Source organism: Nanorana parkeri, unplaced genomic scaffold, assembly GCF_000935625.1.
Source record: "Nanorana parkeri isolate BGI_ZX_2015 unplaced genomic scaffold, ASM93562v1 scaffold744, whole genome shotgun sequence".
Lineage (NCBI taxonomy): Eukaryota > Metazoa > Chordata > Amphibia > Anura > Dicroglossidae > Nanorana > Nanorana parkeri.
This window is the reverse complement of record NW_017307012.1, coordinates 367,948-391,747: the sequence shown is the minus strand read 5'-3', so window position 1 is coordinate 391,747 and position 23,800 is coordinate 367,948. Positions and strand designations below refer to the sequence as shown.

The window sequence follows — 23,800 nt, the reverse complement described above, 5'->3', positions numbered from 1 at the left end:
CATTTATCATAATTTTTGGCATCAAGTACATCTTCAAATGAAAGACTCTATAAGAAAAAGTTAAAAGAACCATGTGAATGTATATACAGTGGTACCAGGGTTCACAAACTTAATTCATTCCACGATTCTGGTCGCAAACCGAATTGGTCGCAAACCAAATCAAATTTCCCCATAAGGTTCAATGTAAATAACGTTAATCCGTTCCGAAACATATGTAAATTCATTACTGCTCTGCGCTTTCTTTTTACCACCATTCTTGCTCTGCACTTTCTTTGGAGCCATGTTGGATTGAATAATACTGTACAGTACTGTATGTGCTAAAAAGCACACAAAATAGCTTCACAGCAAGTGTGCACAGGTCTGTCTGTGACTGCAATCTCGACTAGAGGAAACCATGACCACGTGTCAGAGCGTGGAAGATGGCCACGGTCGTGTTCGTCACCAGATTTGGAGTTGGAAGTAAAATTTTGCCGAACTTCCTGTTCGTGAACAAAAGCGTTTGTGAGCCGACGTACCACTGTATATTCACAGTAAAAATGTGGGATAAGTGTCTGTCCTCTAGCTCTTTTTACCTTGCCGCCTCTTAACTGAACACTTATTCTCAGGATGTCACCACAGTAACACACAAACATAACATCACACACACAACATACAATTACAACATAGGGTGTAGGCAGCTCTTAGTACCCTGTCTGAATGGCCCGTTGCTGTAGCTAGAATCTTGCCTTTCTGCCAATCCCAAATGCAAACAGTATTTTTGGCATCCAGTCCAACAGAGGCGAGGCGCTATACCAACCGAAAGAAAAAGAAAGTCCAGTTAGCTTCCCCTGGGAACACATCAATGTATACAATCATTTGAGTGGATGCTTATGCTGATCATACACATAACGGTAATCAATTGATCATAGATTCAAATGATCTTGAGGATCCATTCACACTAAAAGTAAGGTAAAAAAAAAAAATTGTGCTCAGTGCTCAGATCTGGCATACCAAGATGAACTCCCATGCACATGTGTGGGAGTTATGTCATCAGGGCCAAGCCAATCAAGCCGCTGAAGACTCGAAACCATCAAGAAGATCGGGATGAAGATGGAAGTGCTGGCGAGGGAGAAGTGCAACGCTGGATAGGATCGGTTTTGGAGGTAAATGTTTTTTAAAAGAAGAACTCCGGGCAGAATTTATCTTAATCCTTACAGAGGGGTGTTTGTCTAGGTTCTAATAAAAAAACAAAAACTCAACCAAACCACTGAGCCGGCTGCCTGCTTCTCCAGTAACTGAAGCGTGTCTCCTCCTACACTACAGCTTTGGGATGTTCCTCAACATCCTTACCTCTATACACTGAGTATAGAACGTGATGAATTGCTTTTTAACCAGAAGTGCTTCTCATTGGTCAGCGTGGTCAGAAGCACTTCTCACTAGTCCACCAATGAGTGCTCGCCATTTGGGAGTGAAATTCAAAATTCAGAGTACAGGGCTGTGCTACAGTAAGGGTTACGGATAGTACACCTGCACCAGTGTAGGGGAAGGAGCGTTCGCCCAAAGGTAAGTATAGCAAGGGGGGTAAAGGGGGTCAGATTGGAGCGGGTAATTCTATTTTCCCAATTGCACCTGGGAAAGTGGAAGGACAATTCTGCCCAGAGTTCTGCTTTGAAAACAATTTACATCCACTTTAGGCAATCTATTGTGTTGCATTAACGTACACGCTTTAACACGCATTGCATTAAGGCAGCTCAATCATTATGAATGGGCTGCCATGGCACCACAATGGATGAAAAAAAGCATGCATGACCCTTTTTAACAAAACAGCGAAACCACAATGCACGCTATACGTGTTGTGGTGCATTGAGGTGTGGGTTGGACTCTACTGTACAATGTGCTTCACAATGAATGGCATTGCAACACCCCACATATAGAGCGGGTGTGTTGCAATGGACTGCAGCAATGCACATTAACTGGTTGCCATCCGGCCATTGTACATAAACGGCCGGACGGCAGCCACATACGGGCAGGTGGGCGTTTTTAGCATGCATTGTTTGTCACAAAGCACAGGTGTGAATAGGCCCTCAAAATCCATTGTTTATAAGAACAAGCAAAAGATCTTGTTAGTCAGATTTGATTGGATTTTCTGCCAGGATGGACCCCCCTTATCAATAATAATGATTATTAATCGACTGAGAGGATTGCTTAGTGCCCCGGAGTTCTGAAGGATATAATATTTTAATGGAAATGATCATTATATCAAACGACTGTATATCCAGCATTAGTATGCACAAAACACCAACAATGTAATGAAATAACATCTAAGCTCAATATACTTTTGAAAGTTCAATATTCTCAGATCTACTCCTGGTACTATTAAACTAAAAAATGCTTAATTTCCCCTCAAAATATAACCAAACAAAACCACAAATGCCTGTCTTTGGGCCTTTTAGGGTTAACTCCAATGCTGATTACAAATATAAAGTAGTTGTTGACTGTCCATCCAGAGACAACAACTATACTGGGCCCTAAGCATGGAGAGACAAATGTAATAGGCCCTCCTAACCATCTTGTCTTGACTTGTATTGTAACTGTAATGTCTTCCTGCGCAAACTGTTGGCGCTATATAAATACTATATAATGAAAATAATAATAATAATTGACATATACACAATTGACTGTAGCTTGTCCTTTGGGTCTGTTTTTTTAATAAAGATGTATGGGACTTGGGAGATAAACTGCATCAAAAATAAAATGATCTGGATGCCAGATGAAGTACTTTTTAATACAAGTCGACAAATGGAAGCCTTATACACAAAATCAGTGCTGGCAAGTTGAATAATTCATGCCGCCTGATGGCCAGTTGCGGTATTGCAGCATTCATTTAAATAGACCCTGTCACCAGACCATTCATTTCAACACCAATCCTCCCATAAGAATATATGTGCATTTATTGTATTTTATGCATGTTATTTATCTGTAGTAGATATCCAAAAGCCCTAAGACTGATTCTGGGTGTTGGATGTGATGTCAGCTGCCCCAGCAGACTCTGTCACTCAGGAGACACTGCCATAGTATTCCCCTTTGTTCCTCCTCCGGCATCTACACAAAACATTATGAAAAGAGGTGAGGGAGGGATGGAGGAGCTAGACCAGCACAGAGAGTAATTAGACACACCCTCGGAGAGGGCTATATGTGCAAGGAGGGAGGGGGCTATTAGGGGATTGACTCTTCCTGAAATATTGATTTTCTAGCAAGTTCAAAGGCGCATTGCAAGGGAGTAAAAAATTATTGATGGAAAGAAAAAACATTGCAAGAAAGCATTTAAAATACTTGATTGTTTTGTGTTTTAAGGGCCCTTCACACCAGTTGTGTTGGACTGCCCTGGGGAAACTTAGCCAAAACAGTTCTAAAGCATAGACAAGGCAATCTGTTATTTTCTATCAAGTCAGTTCACACCATTATGTGGCGGTGGTGTGTGTGCTGAAAAAAAATACTGCATGCGGTATTGCAACGCACTGAGGTGAATAGAACTTAATAAAATGTCACTTTGCAATATTTCAGAAAGGTTTGAGCAAAAAAAAAGCAAAAGGTAAACTGCGATGCAATGAAATTAGCACTTTGCACGGCTTCTTTCACAGCACACACCAATGGCCTCATCACCAATGGCCGATCCCTTTCCTGCACTTTCTTAAGTTGATGACAGGTTCTCTTTAAGTGGCAAATAGTGCACAGGGAACAGGGATGGAGGCACACAGCTATGATGCCGGGTTTTTCCACAAGCTCCTGCATTCAGAAACTGGGGGTACAAATATAGAAAAGACAAACCTGTCCATCTGAATCAAATGCCAGGCCAGCCACTCCGTGCGTGTGCACATCTTTCAGGATAGAGATAGTTTGTACTGTGTAGGAATCCCATATACAGATGTACGGATCCTTCCCAACCTGTCCTGTTGCGACAAGAGTTCTGTCTGGATGTAATGCAAGGCTGCAGAGACAAAAACACAGAATAATAAAATGTCAAATATTACAAACCCATAAATGGACATTTTAAGTGACACCAAACTCAGGAGTTTAATCTTAAAAATACATTCAAGTATCTTAACTCTAAACAAAACTAGACTTTATTTTTGCATGATCCCTGTGTGTAAAGTAGCCATTGCTCCAAACTCACTCCCATGATGGACTACAGTCTCATGTTTAGTCTACTAATTTGGATTGAGATTGTAGTCCATCACGGGAGTGAGCTTGGAGAGGTGTCTACTTTACAACACATGCAGGGACCATGGGGAACAAAAGTAGCCACCCTACAGAAGGAAGGGTGACTATTGGGCAGAGGAGGGGCATGGCCTGCCACAGGGCTGTGTGTGTCTATTGATGCACACAGCCACTTGCTGGCATGGCTGGGAACACACACGCATGGGTGCCTTTATAGCAGCCGCCCAGCTGATGGCAGCACACGTGCAGGGGCGGGAGGAAGAGCTATGCAGGGACCCACTAGAGAACAAGGAACTGAACATTTTAATGAAAAACAGCAAAAGATTTTTACGAGTATGGGCTTCCTATTTATAAAAAAAACAAACAAACAAAGCTTTAATATGACTTTAAGTATTTTTTCCAGCAACAGTTGTGAAAAGGGGCCATAGAAATGAATGGGATTCCTTGTCTTGAGCGTTTTGTTGCACTTACCATTGAGCGACAAAAGGTTTGACACCAGGAAGGGCATATTCACAGAGCTGAGTGAAATTGTGTCACTGCATTGAGGATGTAAATTCTATGGCCATCTTCGATAAGTAAGTGTACGGACATCTAGATCGATATGGTTATTAGGACTGGGATAGAACTTATGGCAATTCAATACAGAAATACATGTTGATATAAAAATTTTGACCATAGGTACCCTTTAAGGTGAGATCTCTGTGCTTTATTTCCCGATTTTGCATACCTGCTATGACCTCTAGAAGGGAGTGACACTCTCCCTATAGGATTTATCTACTTGTTTTATATTATGAAGGATACAAAAGATGAAGTGTACATGATCGGAGTCAAGGAATGATGGCAGGTAGATCTCACTGTTGGGGTGTCCGAAAGGACGCAAGGGGTCTACTCAGTCCCAATATCACTAGTGGGCAGACTGACCCTTTAAAACATTCAGCAAGCAATCAGGACCTACAGAAAACAGAAGTCTGCTGATTACCAATCTAGCAGTGCACTTCTATTTCCAGCCGATGAATGGCTGCTGCAGCGATGACATGATTATTATTCATAGATAGAAACTGACTGATTGAGGTCTATGTGTGCAGTCATATCAAGGTGAAAGTGGGAGCTAGGCGCTGGGGGAATCTCACAGCTGAACAGGAAAACACTGACTGTGAGAATTAGGAGGACGAGTAATCAGCGCTGGGAACAGCGAGGAATTATTTCTGGATATTTCGCACAAACTACAAATCCTGTTTTCAGGCATCAAGAACATCATCACACTTCTTACATGAACATAGCTGTGAAAAAAGCCGAAGACACGAAGAAGTGAAAGGTGTTCGGTTAATGGCACATATTAGACTTAATTCACCAATACATGTGCCATTTGTCACGGCGACCATTTTTGACCTCCACGTGACTGTTATTTTCAGCTTATTGCGCCACGAAAATATGAATCCACAAATAAACTAACATGTTCTAAAGTATGTAATCCCTGACAATCAAATGCTGTTATTTGCTACATTTTGGTCTGTTAAAGTAGAACTGAAGCCAAAAGGGTTTTTTTTATTTTTGGATAAATGATGGGTTACTTTGTGATGCCCCGGGGTCAAATCTGCCGCAGACTTTTTACTTCTCTTCTACTGAATCGGTACACTCTCGAGCTCGGGATAGGAGAATCACCTAAGACACAAAGGTGTGTGTTATCCGCTCAATATCAAAGATTTATTCAGTAAAGGATAACGGTTATACGGAGGGAGGATGAGCGGTGATTCAGCTTTAACCAATCACAAATAAGAAGAGCATAGCAACTGCTGCATACGAAATCAAAACTTTAGCTAGATAGCGATGCACATTAATTTCATGTGAAATCACGTGTTTTTCAGTAACTCAAAACTCTAAAGGTTGTTACAGCTTAAACAAGAACTCTAACCTGAGACAAAGAAAGTACTGCTAATGTTAAACTCACTTTATCCCTTTAATAAAGAAGGGTTATAACCCCTGTCAGCTTTTTTTTCCATCTGTGTCCCACTGAGAAGATTTTCCTTCACTTCCTGTTCAATAGCCACAACAGGAAATGAGAGGAAATTCCTCCAAAGCGAGGGACAACCCTGGTGGTCAGCAGGGTCCCCATTGGACGATTTCCCATTTATTCCTGTTCTAAAAACAACCCAAAATTCTGGATTTTCTTTTACTTTCAGTGATAATGGTCACCAGTGCAAATACAGAGGGGAAATCACCATAATGGGGACACAGACAGCAACAAAAACCTGACAGGTGTTTTAATCCCTCTCCACTCTATGCAAAAGAGTGTGTGTCCTGTGCACACTTCCTGTGTTATCTCAAAGAGTCTGAATAGCCCTTCCGGTTCTTATGTTGGACTATAAAATAATTAGTGTCTATATTGTAGACATAAATCAAGGCAACTGGACTTACTGTATTTTTCTTGAAAACATTTTCCTGATCATCCGACTAGCTTTCTCAATTCTGAATTAAGAAAGCTAGTCAGAGAATCATCAAAACGTCTTCAAGAAAAATACAGCTACTTCAGTCGCCATGATTTATTTTTTACAGATATAGAATGGCCAAGGATTATTAGAACTAATGTTTTACATTTTAAAAGATTAAAAACATTTGAAATTACACTAACATATGCGATTTTAGTCATTGGGTTTAGATGGATTTGTTTGTGCAACTTTCAGGCCTAATTTGTGATATATGATAGTATAGTATAATATTTCTTTCATTCACCATATTTTAAAGGCATCGTGTGAGATGTCAGAAAATGTGTATCCAACAAAAATTATTTGATGTACTTTTTACATTTCTCTCCTCCCTTTATGCCTTCAAAGAAGAGCCGTAGAACACACTCTATTTCCAGCCTTGTCCTGAGGTGCAGACAGGACTAAACATCAAGCAAGGATTGGGCTGGTCATTTGCACTGCAAGATACAAGGGGGGCATTTCTCAAGAAGCCCCCTGGCATCATTTGCCAGTCAAGTAGAAAGACTATTTCTGGGAATAGCTGATGTGAGTAGCCAAATAGCGTTTGGTATTCTCCCCTAGCGAAAGCATTAATTAATTGCTGAGGAATTCCCTGAACTTGTCTTTATGACTTCTCATAATTAAAATAGCAGAATGCAGTTAGTTTTCTGGCTCTCTAATTAATCAGAGATATCATATGTCTAGACCTTAATTTAGGATGTCAGAATCATGCTTGTTGTAAAGGCAAACAAAGAATCTAGGGCAATTCTGTGGAAATATTTCAAGCATCAGCTGTATTGAAGGAAATGAATTATACATACGATAAGCTCTTGACGCCCGTAATCGACCACGACTAAAAATACTACTTTTGTGTGCGCTCTGAATTGATGTACAGAATGCCAGAAGGCAGAGTACCTGAGTAACTGGGAAATACTGCTACACATCCCAAGCTGTCCATATCTGAGCCCATTGGTCTCCACTTTAAGCATTGATTATGGTGATGTATGACCAGGTGGAATGGGTACAATTGATATTGGAAGGAATTTTTCAAGTGCTGAGAAGCTTCTCACAACCGATCTTCAGCTGGCAATGAGCTTTCTTACGGCTCTTGTGCCCTGAGTGTCATCTATACAGGCAAATACTGACTCAGGAAAATAATTTCTAGTTAAGTCATAAAAAGGCTGATTTTTTATGTTTAAACTCTTTTTATTTATTTTAGACAATAGAACGTGACAATAGGGATTATACAACATACAGGCGTCACCTACGCATATGATATATTACCCATTCAAAAACATTATGTATGAGAAATACATTCTCAGATCATGATAAATTTGGAGAAACATTTAGATGCAAGCATTCCATTTTAACATATACATGCATAATGAGAAAAATGTCACATTCGGCCATCAAATAAGAGCTTTGATCCAAGATCAATTATAAAAGTCTTGTCAAGCAGACACCTCCCGGCCATAAAGAAGTAAAAGGTAATGAGAAAGAAAGAGCAGTAAGGCCTCATTCACACTGCTATGAGCTCGCCCGTACAGATCCGTGCGGCGTGCACGGCCGTATCGGGCTGCTCCCGGGAAGGACAGGTGATGCGTGTGATTGTACGCAGCAGCCTGTTCTTCTCTATAGCAGAAGGCCCTACACGGCCCTACACTCACCCGAACTGCACATCCATGCGGGTGTGGGTGTCCGTACTTGTACGTAGACAGGATGGATCCTCTCTGCGTCCGAGCACAGACACCCGCACGGATGTGCAGTTTGGGTGAGCGTACGACGGCGTACTGCTATAGAGAAGAACAGGCTGCTGCGTACAATCACACGCATCACCTGTCCTTCCCGTGCACACCGCAAGGATCTGTACGGGCCGGCTCTTAGCAGTGTGAAAGAGGCCTAAGGCTGAACAGATAGCAAGTCACATTTAAGGAAAGACGAAAAAAATAGAGAGGACAGAGAGAGAAAAAAGGGGTTATAGGAGGGAAGGACAAGAAGAACCGGGGGATCGCACCAGTCAAGAGAATATGATACAGCTCCAAAGAACAGAGAGATATCAGAAGATGACTTCATAACATTGGTGCTCCTATAGTAGGTCCAAGAAGACAAAGTGAGCACAAAAGCTTTGTTGGTGTTTCTTTCCCAGGAAAACACCCTCTCCAGCTAACATATAGAGGGCAAATTATCAAAACTGGAGCAGACAGTATCTGGAGCAGGTGCCTGTGACAGCCAATCAGCTTCTCCTTTTTTGAAAGATTAACTGAACAAACTGAAGATTGAACCCGATTAGTAACTATGGACAACTGCTCCAAATTCTGTCTGCTCCAGGTTTGATAAATTCCCCCCATAGAGTCCATCTCATGTATCTGATCCAAGATTTGAGGGGAAGCCGTGGCTGATTTTGCAGACAATTTGACAGCTAAAAATGAAAACAAGTGTGACAGATTTAAGGGAAATTCCTCCTATTGAATGCCCAAGGTACAGACATTCAATTACATGGACAGGAAGAAGTGTCAAAGCATTAGTCCGGTGACATCACTGCAATTGTATGCCATTGAGAATTTTAAGTCTCTCTGGTGCAGTGGCTAATGGGACTTGTAATTTCTCCATTCACAGATCTTGTCAAACTTCGCATAGACTAAAGTTGGGTCTGCACGTGTTTTCTAACTTGCTCCTTCAATCAGCTGATTGAGCAATGCCGGGCAGAAGGGTGCCAACAGCGGCAGCCACTGTGCAATTTTGGTCTGATTCCTCAGGAACCAGAAGAAATTCGTACTGCATGTACCCTGCATACACGGAGCTTCTGATCAGGTCCACCTAATAAACTGACAGGAAGACCTGGTCACAACGCTGTGTGAAAGGGGCCTTAGTCCTCTTAAAGAGGACCTTTACCCATATCTTCAAAATAACAACAAAGTCACCTTTACAAATGTTTAGTAATGACAATCTACAAACACATACTTCTAGATAATTGCTGGCTTTGTATTTTTTTGCATACTTTTTCCAATTCTTCTCACAGTGCCCATTTTTACTAAGGGCAGATTAATCCATCTCCCTTTACTTCGTGGAACTCTGGCACATGTGGCTAGGACTTGTGACCATGCACATCATCTCAGGGGAGGAAAATGCCTTTCCCTAAGATCTCGCGAGATTACAGCTGAGATATTACAGCAATGCTCTGCTGATGTAACCTTGCCAGGATGCATTGCCTGGGCCCCAATTACATCATTTGTGCCCAAGTAGACCAGGAAGTAGAAAAAAAAGAAATTGTAAGTATAATAAAAATATGTTTGTTTAACTAATAAATGTAAGATGATTTCGTATCAGCATGCAGAGCTGAATGCTGATGTGATTTTTAGTGAAGGGGTGTAAAGGTCCACTTTCATTTGGCCCACTCTTTCAACCGGATTGGATACACCTGGTCTTAACCCTATGTAAGCTCTATGTGGGTCAGTGTCAGAGCTTACCCAGGTTATTGACCCCCTCCCCCTTCCCCATGTGACAGTGTTTGGACCTGGCGATTGACCACTCAGGTCTGAGAACTGGGAGACCAAAGGAAAACTCCTATACCCATCAATACCAGGTATCTCCTATACATGAAAGGGGTGGCGGGGGAGCATGTTACAGTTTAGCATCATGGGGGGAGGGGAGCGGGTTCTAAAGAGATTGTCTTTAATATTTTCTAATTGCTCACTCTTACTCAATGTTGCTGTTTGTATCCTGTCTTAGTCCAGGTGGCGCAAGCTGTGTTTTTATACTGCCAAGACAACAGCTGCAGAGAGAGCTAATAGACTCCCATAATGATTGTGACTGTCAGGGATACAATGGAGAAGCACCTGCACAAAGAGAAAGCAAACAATGGCAGGCAAACGGGATTTTTTTTCCTGCCTTCGATGTGAAAGAGTCGAGCGGCAAGAAGTTTGCCACGCTAAATTTATGAACACTGTGTCAGATGAAATCACTGGCTTCTATTTTTAACCACGGATCCCTTCTGTGCATTAGTGGTACTGTTCCGGTAAAACAGATTGCCTAGTTTTCTCAATTATTCATCTCACCCATCGCTCTAGTTGGAAAAAAACATAAAATGTCATATAAATCAAATATGTAGAAGCTGGAGTAATTAGCTTCAATTATGTTCCTTGCTAACAGTTCTGCCTGACATGTCTACTAAATGCTCATGTATACACTAATCTGCCATCCTGCAATTTTATTGAGGCTGACATGGATAAAATACAGGACTAACAAGTGTATTTAATAAGGCAATAATGCAATAAGCGCAGTAACCCTATTGGCGGGCTGGTTGTTTATGACCTCTGGGACAGCAAAATATCTGAGCATCACAGTACAGCTCCGATGGAGCGATCATGTTGGTGGAAGAAAATTCAAAGACGTTCTCTGGGCATACCCATGAAAAGAAAATCATCTAACGCATTTTATTTTTTTCTGCTCACCTCCATCACCTGACTCTCTGGGTTGGGTATAAAAACCAGCACTGCACTCCAGGGCTAGCAACCGACTAGTCTGTATTGAAGCCTGCCAATCTGCGTTCTGCCTCAATGGGAAGTGCAGAGACCGCACTGATCAGAGACGTCAGCGGGCAGAGCAGGTCAGAGCTGACAGACGGGTGAGCCAGTGTTCTATCAAATGTTGTGACTACAGTGGAATGTGGGACGATGTCACCGGTCACACATTTCAACGTAATCCAGCCCACTTTCACAGCAGTGGAATGTGTGACCGCCCATCGACATTCCTCTCAGCAAAGTGCTTATACTGCGCATGCGGAGGGGGTTGATTCACAAAAGTAGCATAACTACTGGTTAGTATTTTATCTATTTATTTAATTATAGCGCTGGGCAGTTTGTGTATTATTGGACAAAAGAGATTATCACTCTTTGCACAGCAGATTACATACTTTTAGGCAAATTTGAAAATTTTCCAGTCAGCTGATCGAGGAATGCCGGCTGAAACGGAGCCGACAGTCCCGCACACTGCGAATTTTGGCCGGTATATTAAAAACCAACCAAAATTTGACCAGTGTATGGGCACCTTTAAAAAGAAAGTGAGTTGTCCCCAGAACAAGAAGTGAGAGAAAATCTTCCAAAGGGGACATTTGTTTTACGGACAACACAACACTCTATGATGGGAATTGCCTTCGCTTTGGTTGATTTCCTCTAACGTTCTGTTGCATCTCTGGAACAGGAAGTGAGAGAAAATCTTCCAAAGGGGGCACCTGTTTTACGGACAACACAACTCTATATGAGGGGAATTGCTTTCACTTTGGGAGATTTTCTCTAACATTCTGTTGCATCTCTGGAACAGGAAGTGTAGGCAAACTACCCATATGATACACAGACAGCAAATAATAAACCGAAAGGGTTTTTACCCCTTCTCATCCTAAACTTACAAAAAAGTTTTGCCTATACATACGCTTTAAATCGGCTCCTTTGTCCTGAAGTGCATAAAGCAAATTTGGCTTGATTTGAGCTCCGATCACTCCAGGTGTTTAATAGGACACTCCAGGATTTATGTTTTACAGGCAACGTTGCCTGAAAAGGCAATTACAGACTATAAACAGAGATTACCTAAAGCTCAAAACACAAAAGCAGCACATCGAGTAAGGTGTAACAGCATTTTATGAGATTTGGCAAACCATTAAAAAATCATGGTATCTGTATAATTAAGCACAGTGAGAGTCAGAATTGTAGCTCTAGAAAACAGTGGTTCAGTGCTGGGGAAATTGTACGTGTATTACTGTAGCCACAATTTGTCATCACACCACTTGAAAGGCTCATATATATTATTTCTTAAAGGAAAATTTAAACTGCAATCAAGTTGACACCTACAGCTTTCCCCCAAAAAAATCCCTTCCCTTCCAATAATTATAAGCAGCCATTATATCACTACAATTTGTTCTGAATGATACAGGAAGCTCCTTCCACATCACTGGACTAGGTTTTCTTTTCTGATTCAGAATATTTAAGGTGCCCATACACCTTACGATTATCGGACGAAACTTTTCGTCCGATGATCGAACCGTCGTACGATTTTCATACGACGGCCCCATCCTGCCCCGATTATCGCAAGGTTTAATCAGCGGTAGTTTAAAAAAAACACCTGGACGACTTGCGGTAATTGACCGCAATTATTTTAGTTTGCGCATGCGCAGCGTTAATCGTACGACTTTTGACGGACGGAAACGCCACCAACCATGCGAACATCGTACGATCCACCAAAGCTTTCAAACATGCTTGACCGTCAAAAGTCGTACGATTGTACAGTACTATCGGTCGGGCACTACATTCACACGTTACGATTGTCGTACGAAAAGTCGATCGCATACGATTATCGTACGATAATCGTAAGGTGTATGGGCACCTTTAGCTATGACATACAATAATGGACGGCCCCTGTATACACAATAAACTACAGGTACTGTATTCTATAAGATTGTGATTTTTTGAAAAGTCACTGACAATATAATAAGTGGCCATTGCAGATGCATACATATTTACCAGAATTATTCACAAAATTATTTGGTTTCATGCAAAATAATGCCGGAGAAGTGTACCAGGCACCCTACAATGCCATTTACCTTTACAATGCCAGACCACCTCCCAGCATGTGGCTGGAACCCAGAAAGTTCAATATTTGCTTAGGCAATTGAGCAAGGGTTGGTCCAAAAGTCTATAGCCAACATAGAAGGAGTGTGATTTTAAAGAAGAACTCTGGGCAGAATAAAACATAACCCTTGCAGGGGGGCCCTCCCGCACTGCAAGGGTTAAATTAAATACACGCATTTACGTTGTACGCTCCTTAATACATTAGTGTGCTTGGGCTCTTAAAGAAGAACTTAATGTAGAATAAAATCTAACCCTTGCAGTGGGGCTACCCCTGCATTCCAAGGGTTAAGTGCTCATTTTGGTCTAGGGTGTAAAATAAAAAAAGATATATTCACCCGAACCTGGGTCCCGTCTGGCTTCTAGACTGCTGAGCTTCGTCATTGCTAAGCCTGATGAAGGGGACCCTGCGTGGCCCCGAAAGCGCTAGTTTTGGTGACATGACGTTCAAATAAATGAACTCTTTGGACTGCAATACTGGTTGTGTGCTGGTAACATTTATTCATGGTGGCGCCATACGCATGTCACTACAAGCACCCACCTCCCCTCATTCAACTTTGGGTTTTTCGGGTAAGGAGTGCGGCAAGGTATCTTTTTGTTTGGTTTCTAGACTGGTCCCCACAGCCTCTCTCCTCTGCTCCAGCGGTGGAATGTCCATTGGTGTCCTGACTTCTAATACACTGTATTAGACATAATGACTAATGGATCCATAAGCTGGCCATACACCTATAGATTATCTGCAGATTTTCTATGGTCAGATGGAAAAAGTGCAACAGATTCCTCCATCTACGCTACATTGTGCAGATGGAGGAATCTCCCACTGCATGGGCCAAGCTTCAGTATCTTGCTAGTCGGCCCCGCTGGCTCTCCAAATACCTGAACAATCTGATTGGAAGCAGGCATTGTTTAGGTATTTTGAGAGCCAGTGGGGCTGACTAGCAAGATACTGAAGCTTGGCCCATGCAGTGGGAGATTCCTCCATCTGCACAATGTAGCGTAGATGGAGGAATCTGTTGCACTTTTTCCATCTGACCATAGGCTGATAGAAAATAAGTCTATAGAAAATGCATCGGTGTATGGCCAGCTTTATTTAGGGGTCAAGGAGGATTTATTTTCCTGTTACATTAAACTGACAAATGACTTTAAAGATTAGCTATCTTTCTCTGAATCAGCTGGGATTTAAAGATAATGCAGACTATATGCAGAGGAGGGTCATTTTAAACTATTATGATTTAGGGTTACTTTTACTTCATTTTCTTTTTATGTTTATATATGTTTACATTTAAATTTCTTACTATTTATATATCATTTTTGTCTTACATATTACCATTTAAACTGACCCTTACAGTCCCTTCTACTAGCCCTTCTAACAGTACCAGTATATAGAGGCCGGTGTATACTCTTTATTGCAAATTCTCCAAATTCACAGCTCGGTAGCAATCCCTAAATAGCAGCTGTGAATACTGTGTACAAATTCACTTTATCTCTAGAAATCAGATCTCGCTGTTTCTTTGTTTACTCTGATTGAGTACAATGACATCATGCCTCATTTCCCGATTGCCTGGAATTATTTTTTCTTTCAGCTTCGGCCAACTGAGAGTTCACCGCTCTCCCACAGCTCTCCATGCTGAAACACCCTAACCTGGTACTGGACTCACAGAGGAGCCAGGTGAGCCCAGGGACCACAATTAGGGAAACAGCAGGAGGGAGAAAGCTCTGTAGACATTGGGTGGCTGACAAGGAGAAGAACCCTGCAAAAATGCCCTAGGAAGAACAATGTAACAAGGGGTAACAGACGTTAAAAAGGGGTTAAATAGATAAAGGAAAAGGTTTTTTTGTGTGTGTTTCTTCAGCCTCTCATGTCAAACAAAAGATACTTTGTAATTAGTTGTCCTGGCACCTGCAACTGGATACAATGTATCAGTGTTTGTTTATATTTTAACAATAATTGATAGGACACAGAAGATTAGCAGTGATATAGCTATAAATAGAAGTACAATACACAGACCAGGACCAACAGCTACATGCAGGGCAGCCATCAGAAATGTTGGGGCCCCTCACACGACTTTAGGTGGGCCCCCCACGCTGCCCGGGCCCCTTACATGAGTATCGGCTGTACCCCCCTGATGGCTGCCCTGGCTACATGTAGGAACCCTTTCACATGGGATTTCTGGTCAGGTTCACCTGTCAGTTTTTCAGGTGGATCTTTTCGGAAGCCCAATATTAGTCTATGGGCAGCTGATAGCAGTAATAACCTGGCAGAGCTTTTAGTCCTTCCTCACGCTATCAAATACTAAAGTAGTTATTTACTTGAATATAATTTGTTAGGACAAAAGATGTGGTCGTTTGAAGGGAACCAATAAGTCTGCATGGAGGTCTTATTGTACTCTTCCCATAGACCCTAAAAATAAATGGGCAGTTGGCCTGCCTAGACTACCAATGTCTGTTGGTCTATATCTGCTGCTGACGGGGCCACCTAAAGCCTATAAAGACAATGTTAAACGGCTTGATCATGGGGAGTTTTAGATAAAGGAGTCCACCTTATTTTTTGCAACATTATTTGACACAATGAGCTTTATTTATGGTCTTCATACAACCAGATCAACTGTGTAAGTAAATACAGGCTTCATTGAAATCCAATGACTGAATGATGCAACATTAAAGAGAATGATTCATGGAAACAGGTCCAGCGCAAATAAACAGGTACCAGAGTGGCAGCATTAAGAAAAAAGCTCTCTGCGTCTGCTGAGAATTGTTTATAATCAGTGCTTGCGTTGTATATTATATGTTGTTCACTGTATTTAATGCTATTAAGAGGAGCAGGCACGCCTGGGTAAGTGCTGCCATTGTGACAAAGAAAGAAAGAAAGTCACTTGGATAAAAGGTCAGGCGGCACACATTAAAGTGACTTAGTGTAGCAATACACAGAGGAATATGCTGGACTCACACTGGGCCTCCAGACTAGACAGCACTGCACCGCCACCACTAAGCTTCATTACACCACCAATTACTGGAATACCCTGGTGAGCCTTAATAAATGTTACATTATATAAAGGGCAAGTGTTAGCTCAGATTAGTGCTAACTCTTTATTGGCCAGACATGGTTCAGCTCAACTAGTAATATTGGGTGCCTACATAGGCGTAATAGGGGTAAGGACACTGTAAAAGCAAATAAATACATTTAATTGGTAATTTTGTTCACTCTTGGTATGAGATATTCAACCATATTTTATTTGCATGTGTAATGAATTGTACAAAGGACTACAACATGAAAGGGAACAATACACATACAGTTTTGGGCTATGAAAGCATGCTTTTAAGCTTTAAGACACAAACACATCTTTCGTTTACTGAGGCTGTATCAGTAAAACATGCATTGTGATTTATTGATAGGGGTTGCCGTGCCTTATTCATTGCTCTGTCCAAGTGCAAACGGTTGTCCCACCACTCTCCTGACCGGTATGTCCCATGGGGTGGGTGGTGAAGTGACTGCGGATGGCGCCGTCGTACTCAGAACAGAAAAAATATGTCACCAGCACACCAATGGTTGAATGTCCAAAACGTGCTATGCCCGATGAAGGGGCCCTGCGCGGTCCCATGGACAAGATAAGTCTATGTTAATAAAAGAGACCATGCTTTGGACATTCAACCATTGATGTGCTGGTGACATATTTCTTCTTTTATTCATTGGTTTTTCATAGATGATATGGAAAGAAGTTGTGTGTTAAAATGGATCAGTTGTAAAGGACATATCCCCCCTTCTCCAGCCTGTCCACTTTACCTCCTGAAAGTGATCAAGAATAACTGTAGACCAGCAAATACGTAACAGTGCTGCAACAACTGTTGCTCTGGATTTACACAGATGCCTTGACACATGGACATATGACTGCTAAAAGGGAGAACAAGCCAATCTGATTTCCTGCTTTAGAAGCAATCACATGACCAAACACCTAAGCATTTGGGAGTAAGACCAGCCATTGCATGGTTTGCGCTGCAAAGAATGGCAGTTAAGCGTAAAAGAGAATCTTTCAGGGGCAAAAGAAACTGCTGCAGTTATCATGTGCAGACACCTAGTAGTATCAGCACATATACTACATGACCAAACTTATGTGGACATCCCTCCAATTACTTGCACAAAGCCAGGTCCATAAAGACATAGTTTGATGAGCTTGGTGTGGAGGAATTTGAGTGGCCTGCACAGAGCCCAGATCTCAACCCTACTTCTGGACTGAAATGGAATGCCAATTTCAAGCCAGGTGTTTAAACCGGACCTCACAAAAGCAAGTTGGCTGCATGGCCAAAAATACCCACGGGCACACTTTAAAATCTTGTAGATGGCCTTGCAAGAAAAATAGAGGCTCTTTCAGCCAAGGGGAGGATGGGCTGGGGGGTGAGAGGTGGCAACTCTATATTAGTGCCTATGCTTTTGGAATGGCCTTTACAATAAGCTTTTACGTGTGATGGTCAGGCATCCACAAATGTTTGACCATAAAGCAGCATCCGAAATGTCAGGCCATTCTCACAAACGAAGGCCCAGTGCTAAAGTATGCTTGTCCCTTCCTGCCTCATTGTTATTGGTCATAGGGTAATAGGAATATGGGGGGGTAGTTCAGCTCAGACACTACCTGGAGGTGTCGAACCCTTGACAGTTAAAACAGTTCACAATCCAACCATTACTGCCTTTTGGAGGCTACTGCAGAGGTGTACAGGTACTAATAGGTTCCTGCTCTTTATATCTGCAACAGTTTTTATTTTGTTTTTGTTTTTTTCCTTGACAAAGTCTCTTTAAAACCCGAGTTAATATTTTCAGATCTACAATATATTTCTTAGCAATTAGTTAAGTTAAATGTACTACTTTTCATTCTTTCTCCTTTTGAAGTGTCCTTCTGGTCCCTCATAATTTGGTCATGTTACTGTTTTTTTCAACCACTACACACGGGACCCCTTATGAGTAACGTCTCAGATGCAAGAGGTCCCATTAACCTGGCTGTCACTGTAGGTTAGGCCTACTGAACCTTACTGCAGTCACAGTGAATCAAGGGAAATTTAAAGGCTTTTAATGCACAGCACTGCCCAACTGGATACAGAATCATAAAGGAAATTAGGAGAAAAGAGTAGAGTAACAATGATACAGAGTATAAGGCTAAATATAATGTTGGAAGAATCTTTTAAAGGAGAACTATGAGGTGAGTGCTTTTCACTCACCTCATAGTTCTAGCCGACCTGTGACAATGAGACTGTCACAGGTCGGCTCAGTAGATCGGGAGGTGAGCGAACATATACCGGCGTTCGCTCACCTCTCGATCCTGTCACGGCTCTCTGCCGTGACAGGGGAGGGGCTGGATTCCCCCCTCCCCGCTCCGATCCGCCAGCGCTGACTGGCGGAACGGATGGGGGAGGGGGCGGGTAAAGCTGGCTCTGCCTCTAGATAGGCAGAGCCAGCTGTCACTCACGCAGCTGGGCAGATCTCGACATCGATGTCGGGATCCGCTCCGGCGTCTCAGTATACCGCAAGCTGTAGCTCGCGGTATACTGAGCTTAGGGTAACGGGAGGACGCTAGTTTGTGTCCTCCCGTTACCCTAAGGAGAACTATGAGGAAAAGCCCTGACCCCATAGTTCTCCTTTAAGGCTGCATTTGCACCTACAATGTAGATGCATTTAGGGATTCCTGCATCAGGAACTTTTAAATTACTTCAACGGGAATTCCAAATCTTCCATTTACAAGTGGCAGCTGTCATTCATTCAAGTTAATGATTGGGTGACAGTGGTGGCATCTGAAAATGGCAAGAACGCTGGCATGCCGCATATCATGTGATACAATTACATGTGGCTAGGAATCAATCACTATCCCTGGACGCACGATCGATGAAGACAAAAGCTTAAGCCACACCTGCGGCCCGTGGTGGTGAGCCAGAAGTCCACCTAGAGAGGTGCCATGCACAATGATTTCTACAGACTTATGGGATACAAATAAATACATAAAATTGCTATCCCCTACAGTAGAGAGAAGGAAAAAGACTTTCATGAATACAAACACATGATCTGTATCCACATGAATGGCTTGTTTCCCTTCTTCCAAGTAATATAGTCAAGCCAACTCTATTTTTCAGCCTATGCTTGATATACATGAACAGTTTTCAGCATATGTATTTAACAAAGCAGAGGTGTATACATGATTAATCACATATGAGCTGAACACAATGCGGAAAAAATTAGACCCATTTTAAAAATAATATAATAAATGTCAGAATCTGATTGGGAGTTGTAGGCAACATTTCCACAATCATTTTCTCTAGGTTATGAGGATCAATGCCATTAGTGATTGCCCAAAATAATCTGTCACAAAACAAATCATTCAGAAGGAAATATGAACATTGTACAAATAGCTTTCAAAGCAGCCTTGTAAAATGTCCTACTACAGATGTATCTTAAGCATTCCCCAAATGTCTCGGCTGCTTGTATAACTCATGTAGCCAAGATGAACGTATGTTAGGTAGCGGACAGTCTTACTCAGATGCCTGGGCTGTTATGGCTAGATACACCTCTATCTGTGCTTGTCTATCGCTTTATTGTACCACACACTCCAAATTTTACTAAAAAACTGTCACATTAGATAAAAACAAATGTGTTGTGCATGAGCAGCAAGTGAAACTTAGCTAATGTATCCAAGGTATAGGAATATATGCTTAAATTATCAAGAAGCCTCATCCGTTAAATAGATAATGTATTCACTGTAATCACCTGTAGCATACCCCGAGGGACCGATATGGAGAAATGTGCAGCAGTCATTAGACCAGAAACAGCCACTTCATATAACTAAACGGGTAACAATGGGAGGATCAATGGACATTCACTTCAAGAGTACCTGCAGCCCCATATTTGTAGATAAATCTGACCTTTCATTGCCTCTCCTTTATAACATAGAAACCATCTGAAGAAAGACAAAGAGATGTAAACACAACACTCCCTTCATTCCATAACCATCAGACCTGGTCATTTACTGCCAGTTTCCATGTAATGTCTGTAGACAAGTTTCCAAGCAATGTCCTGAGGGAATTCCTGAGGTAACTGCCTGATAACTCTCCAGTGCTCACCTCTCCCACACCACACGACGACGCTTCTATTCCTATCAACCAACATGCTTTGTGCTTAAAGATGAATTCCGGCATTAAACATTTATATTTGCTTCCACTGGCCCTGCTTGGGACAATGTACGTATAATAAATGATCCCTGAATGGGCCACGGGGATCATGTGATACATTGTAGTAGACGTAGCTATTAGGCCTGGTTCACATGGGTGGCAAGGAGGTGGTAAAACCAGGCGGTTGATCTGCAGGTTTACCTACCCCCTGTTGCCTGCTGCAATTGCAAAAAATAGATAGAATGTCATGTTTGGGAAGGTTACATCAGCAGAGCATTGTTGGCAAATCTTATCTGTAATCTCGCGACATCTCAGGCAAAGGCATTTTCCTCCCCTGAGATGATGTGCATGGTCACATGTCCTAGTCACATGTGCCAGTAATCCAGGAAGCAAAAGGAGATCTAGAAATCTGCCCTTAGTTACAATGGCCACTGTCAGAAGACTGGGGAAGAAAAGAGAAATAAGATATGCAAAGAATAAAAAGCAGCAATTATCTATAAGTATCTGTTTGTAGAATGTCATTACTAAACATTTCTAAGGGTGTCTTTGTTGTTATATTAAAGATATGGGTAAAGTTCCTCTTGAAAATAGCCCATTGGAGCTGGAGCAAAGACATAGAAACTGTACAAAATAATAAAAATGCTTACACTGTAATCTAATATTTACCAATATTCAACTAATAGTAGCAAAGCTATCACATAAATACACCAATTTACTATATTTATGTAGCTTTTCTTTTTTTGGGAACGCCCAGTATCTTGCAAAACAAAGTTACAACTGCTAGTAAAATTGAAACCTTATTGTTGCAAAAACAAAGCATATTCCTGCGAAGGTAGAGAGATGAACAATTTGATTAAAAAAACAAGTCAAACATTTGGTGGTACCCATGATATATATGCGGGCAATCATCATCCAGGGCACAGATGGGTCTCTATGCCATATCTCTGGTGTGGCAATGTTACTATGTAACTGAATAAAGTTGGGTTTGGCAAAAACCCTCCAAGTTCCTCAACATGTACTGATGCTGAAGATACATTAGAGATAACTTAGAAGCAAATGTGCCTCACAAGCCAGTACCTGGGGACCACTGAAATAAATTGGGGTGTCGGCTGCACACCCATTAGCCCAGGGCTGGACAGATTAATATGGAATTCAGCAGCCAGTCAGTCCAATCCATAAACCAGCAGGATTATTTTTAGGAAACAGCTCCAATGACAACAATTAGAGGAAATCTCAAAAGTTAGGTGCTGTCTGTAATTTTAATGGTGTATTGGCTACCTGGCTCCTGGGATTTGTCCAGCCCTGCATTAGCCCAACGCATGCATAAACAGACATGTGACCCCTGTAAGTTCTCATGCATCTAATTATTATTGTTGCAGAATCATCTGCAACTTGAAATTGAGTTTCTCAACCTTTCTACATAGTGATGATGAATTTATATGAAGGGCTTCTTAAAGCCACATCAAATACAGGCTTCAGTCACATCAGAGATAGCTTAGCCAGTGGTGGCAAACCTTGGCACTCCAGCTGTGCCAAAACTACAAATCCCAACATGCATCTGCCTCTGGGAGTTATGTCTGTGGCTGTCAGAGCCTTGCAATGCCTCATGGGACTTGTAGTTCCAAAACAGCTGGAGTGCCAAGGTTCGCCACCACTGGCTTAGACCCTTGTGTGGTACACAAATCACTGCCAAGGGGCCACTGATGTCAATTAGGCTGACAGCTGTAAATTCTCATACCTTTCATTATTGTTGTTGCAGAACCCTTAGCAAATTGAATTAGAGTATCTCTAAATATTTTTATATAGAAATGAACTGATGTGAAAGACTGCTTCAGGCCACATAGGAGACAGTCAATACCATGATATGGAGACAGCTTAGAGCCAAACACTGTACACAAGCCACTGCCTGGCTATATCCTATGTCAATTATGCTGGCAACTGTACACAGACATGTGGCTCCCTGTCAATTCTCATACCTCAAATTATTCTTGTTGGAGAACCCACTGCAAATTGAATTCAAGTTTCTCAACCTATTTGAAAGGCTTCTTCAACCCACATAGAGCTAGCTAAAGCCACATCAGAGGTAGTCAGTAGCCACATCAGAGCTAGCTAAAGCCACATAAGGGCTAGTCTAGAGGTTTATCCCACCTAGCCTACAGTCACATCAGGGCTAGCAAAAGCCACATCAGAGATAGTCAACAGCCACATCAGAACAAGCTAAAGGCACATCAGAGCTAGTCTACAGTCAAATTAGAACTAGCTAAAGCCACAACGGGGATAGTCTACTGCCACATCATAGCTAGTCTACAGCCACACCAAATCTATAGTCTACAGTCACACCAGAAGTAGCTAAAACCACATCAGAGATAGTGTACAGACACATCAGAGCTAGGCAAAGCCACATCAGAGATAGTTCACAGTCACACCAGAGCTAGTCTACAGCCATGTTAGAACTAGCTTAAGCCACATTAGAGATAGTCAACAGCCACACCAGAGCTAGTCTACAGCCACATTAGAGCTAGCTAAAGCCACATCAGAGCTAGCTAAAGCCACATCAGAACTAGCTAAAGCCACATCAGAGCTAGCTAAAGCCATATCAGAGATAGCTCACACCCATACCAGAGCTAGCGTACAAGCACATCAGGGACAGCTTAGAGTCACATGTGGCACCCAAGCCACTGACTGTGGACCACTGATGTCAACCAGACCGGCAGCTGCCCAGCCATGCACCCAATGTATGCAGTAAACAGACATGTGTCCCATGTCGGTCCTCATCCCTCTCAATGATAATTGTTGCATGCTTCTCCTTACCTGATAATGTCATCGTTGTGGCCTAGGAAGAATTTCTGGCTGTGCTCCCGGGTGTTGTAGACCACCCCTACCCCAGCCACGAAGTAGACCACCTCCTTGCCGGCCGTGTAGTACAGGTTGTTGCGGCACTGGTGCCCCCTGTACCCATAGACCCACTCCAGGCGCAGCTGGCATCCAGGAGCTGTCCTGTCCGCCATGATCCAACAAGGACACGGTGGAAGCGGGGGATCGGAGATGAAGGGTGGCACAAGATTCTCCTCCTGGCAGGGTGTCCTCTCCTGCGGGCAGCTCCTCCTCCACCAGGGAAGCCTCTTGCTGTCAGGACCAGATTTCCCTACACAGCGCACAGCTAATGCAGCTATCTAGTGCCACCATAATCCCCTGTCCAGGCTGATGCCAGATCTCCCCAGCAGGAAGGATGACAGTGCCTCCATGAATGTCTTCATTGCAAAATGCATCGCATGCCACCCAAGTGCCACCAACAGGCTCCGCACTTTCTAAGTTTTATTGCTATCACAAACAGGTGGGATGCAAAGGATGAGCATGGGGGCTGATTTCTTCTTGATGGGG

At 42.4% G+C, this 23,800-nt stretch overlaps 1 protein-coding gene across 1 annotated transcript in view; it reads right to left on the bottom strand.

Annotated features, from left to right (window-relative positions):
• The window catches only part of EML6 (echinoderm microtubule associated protein like 6), a 123,597-nt gene extending 100,062 nt beyond the window's left edge, over nt 1–23,535 (bottom strand). Inside the window, exons 1-3 of the mRNA XM_018564317.1 lie at nt 23,231–23,535; nt 3,808–3,967; nt 688–786 (exon numbers count right to left, since the gene is read on the bottom strand). Coding sequence (XP_018419819.1) covers nt 688–786; nt 3,808–3,967; nt 23,231–23,427 — 456 coding nt within the window. The 5' untranslated portion in view covers nt 23,428–23,535. The remainder of the gene's footprint in view (nt 1–687; nt 787–3,807; nt 3,968–23,230) is intronic.
• Nucleotides 23,536–23,800: the final 265 nt, after the last annotated feature.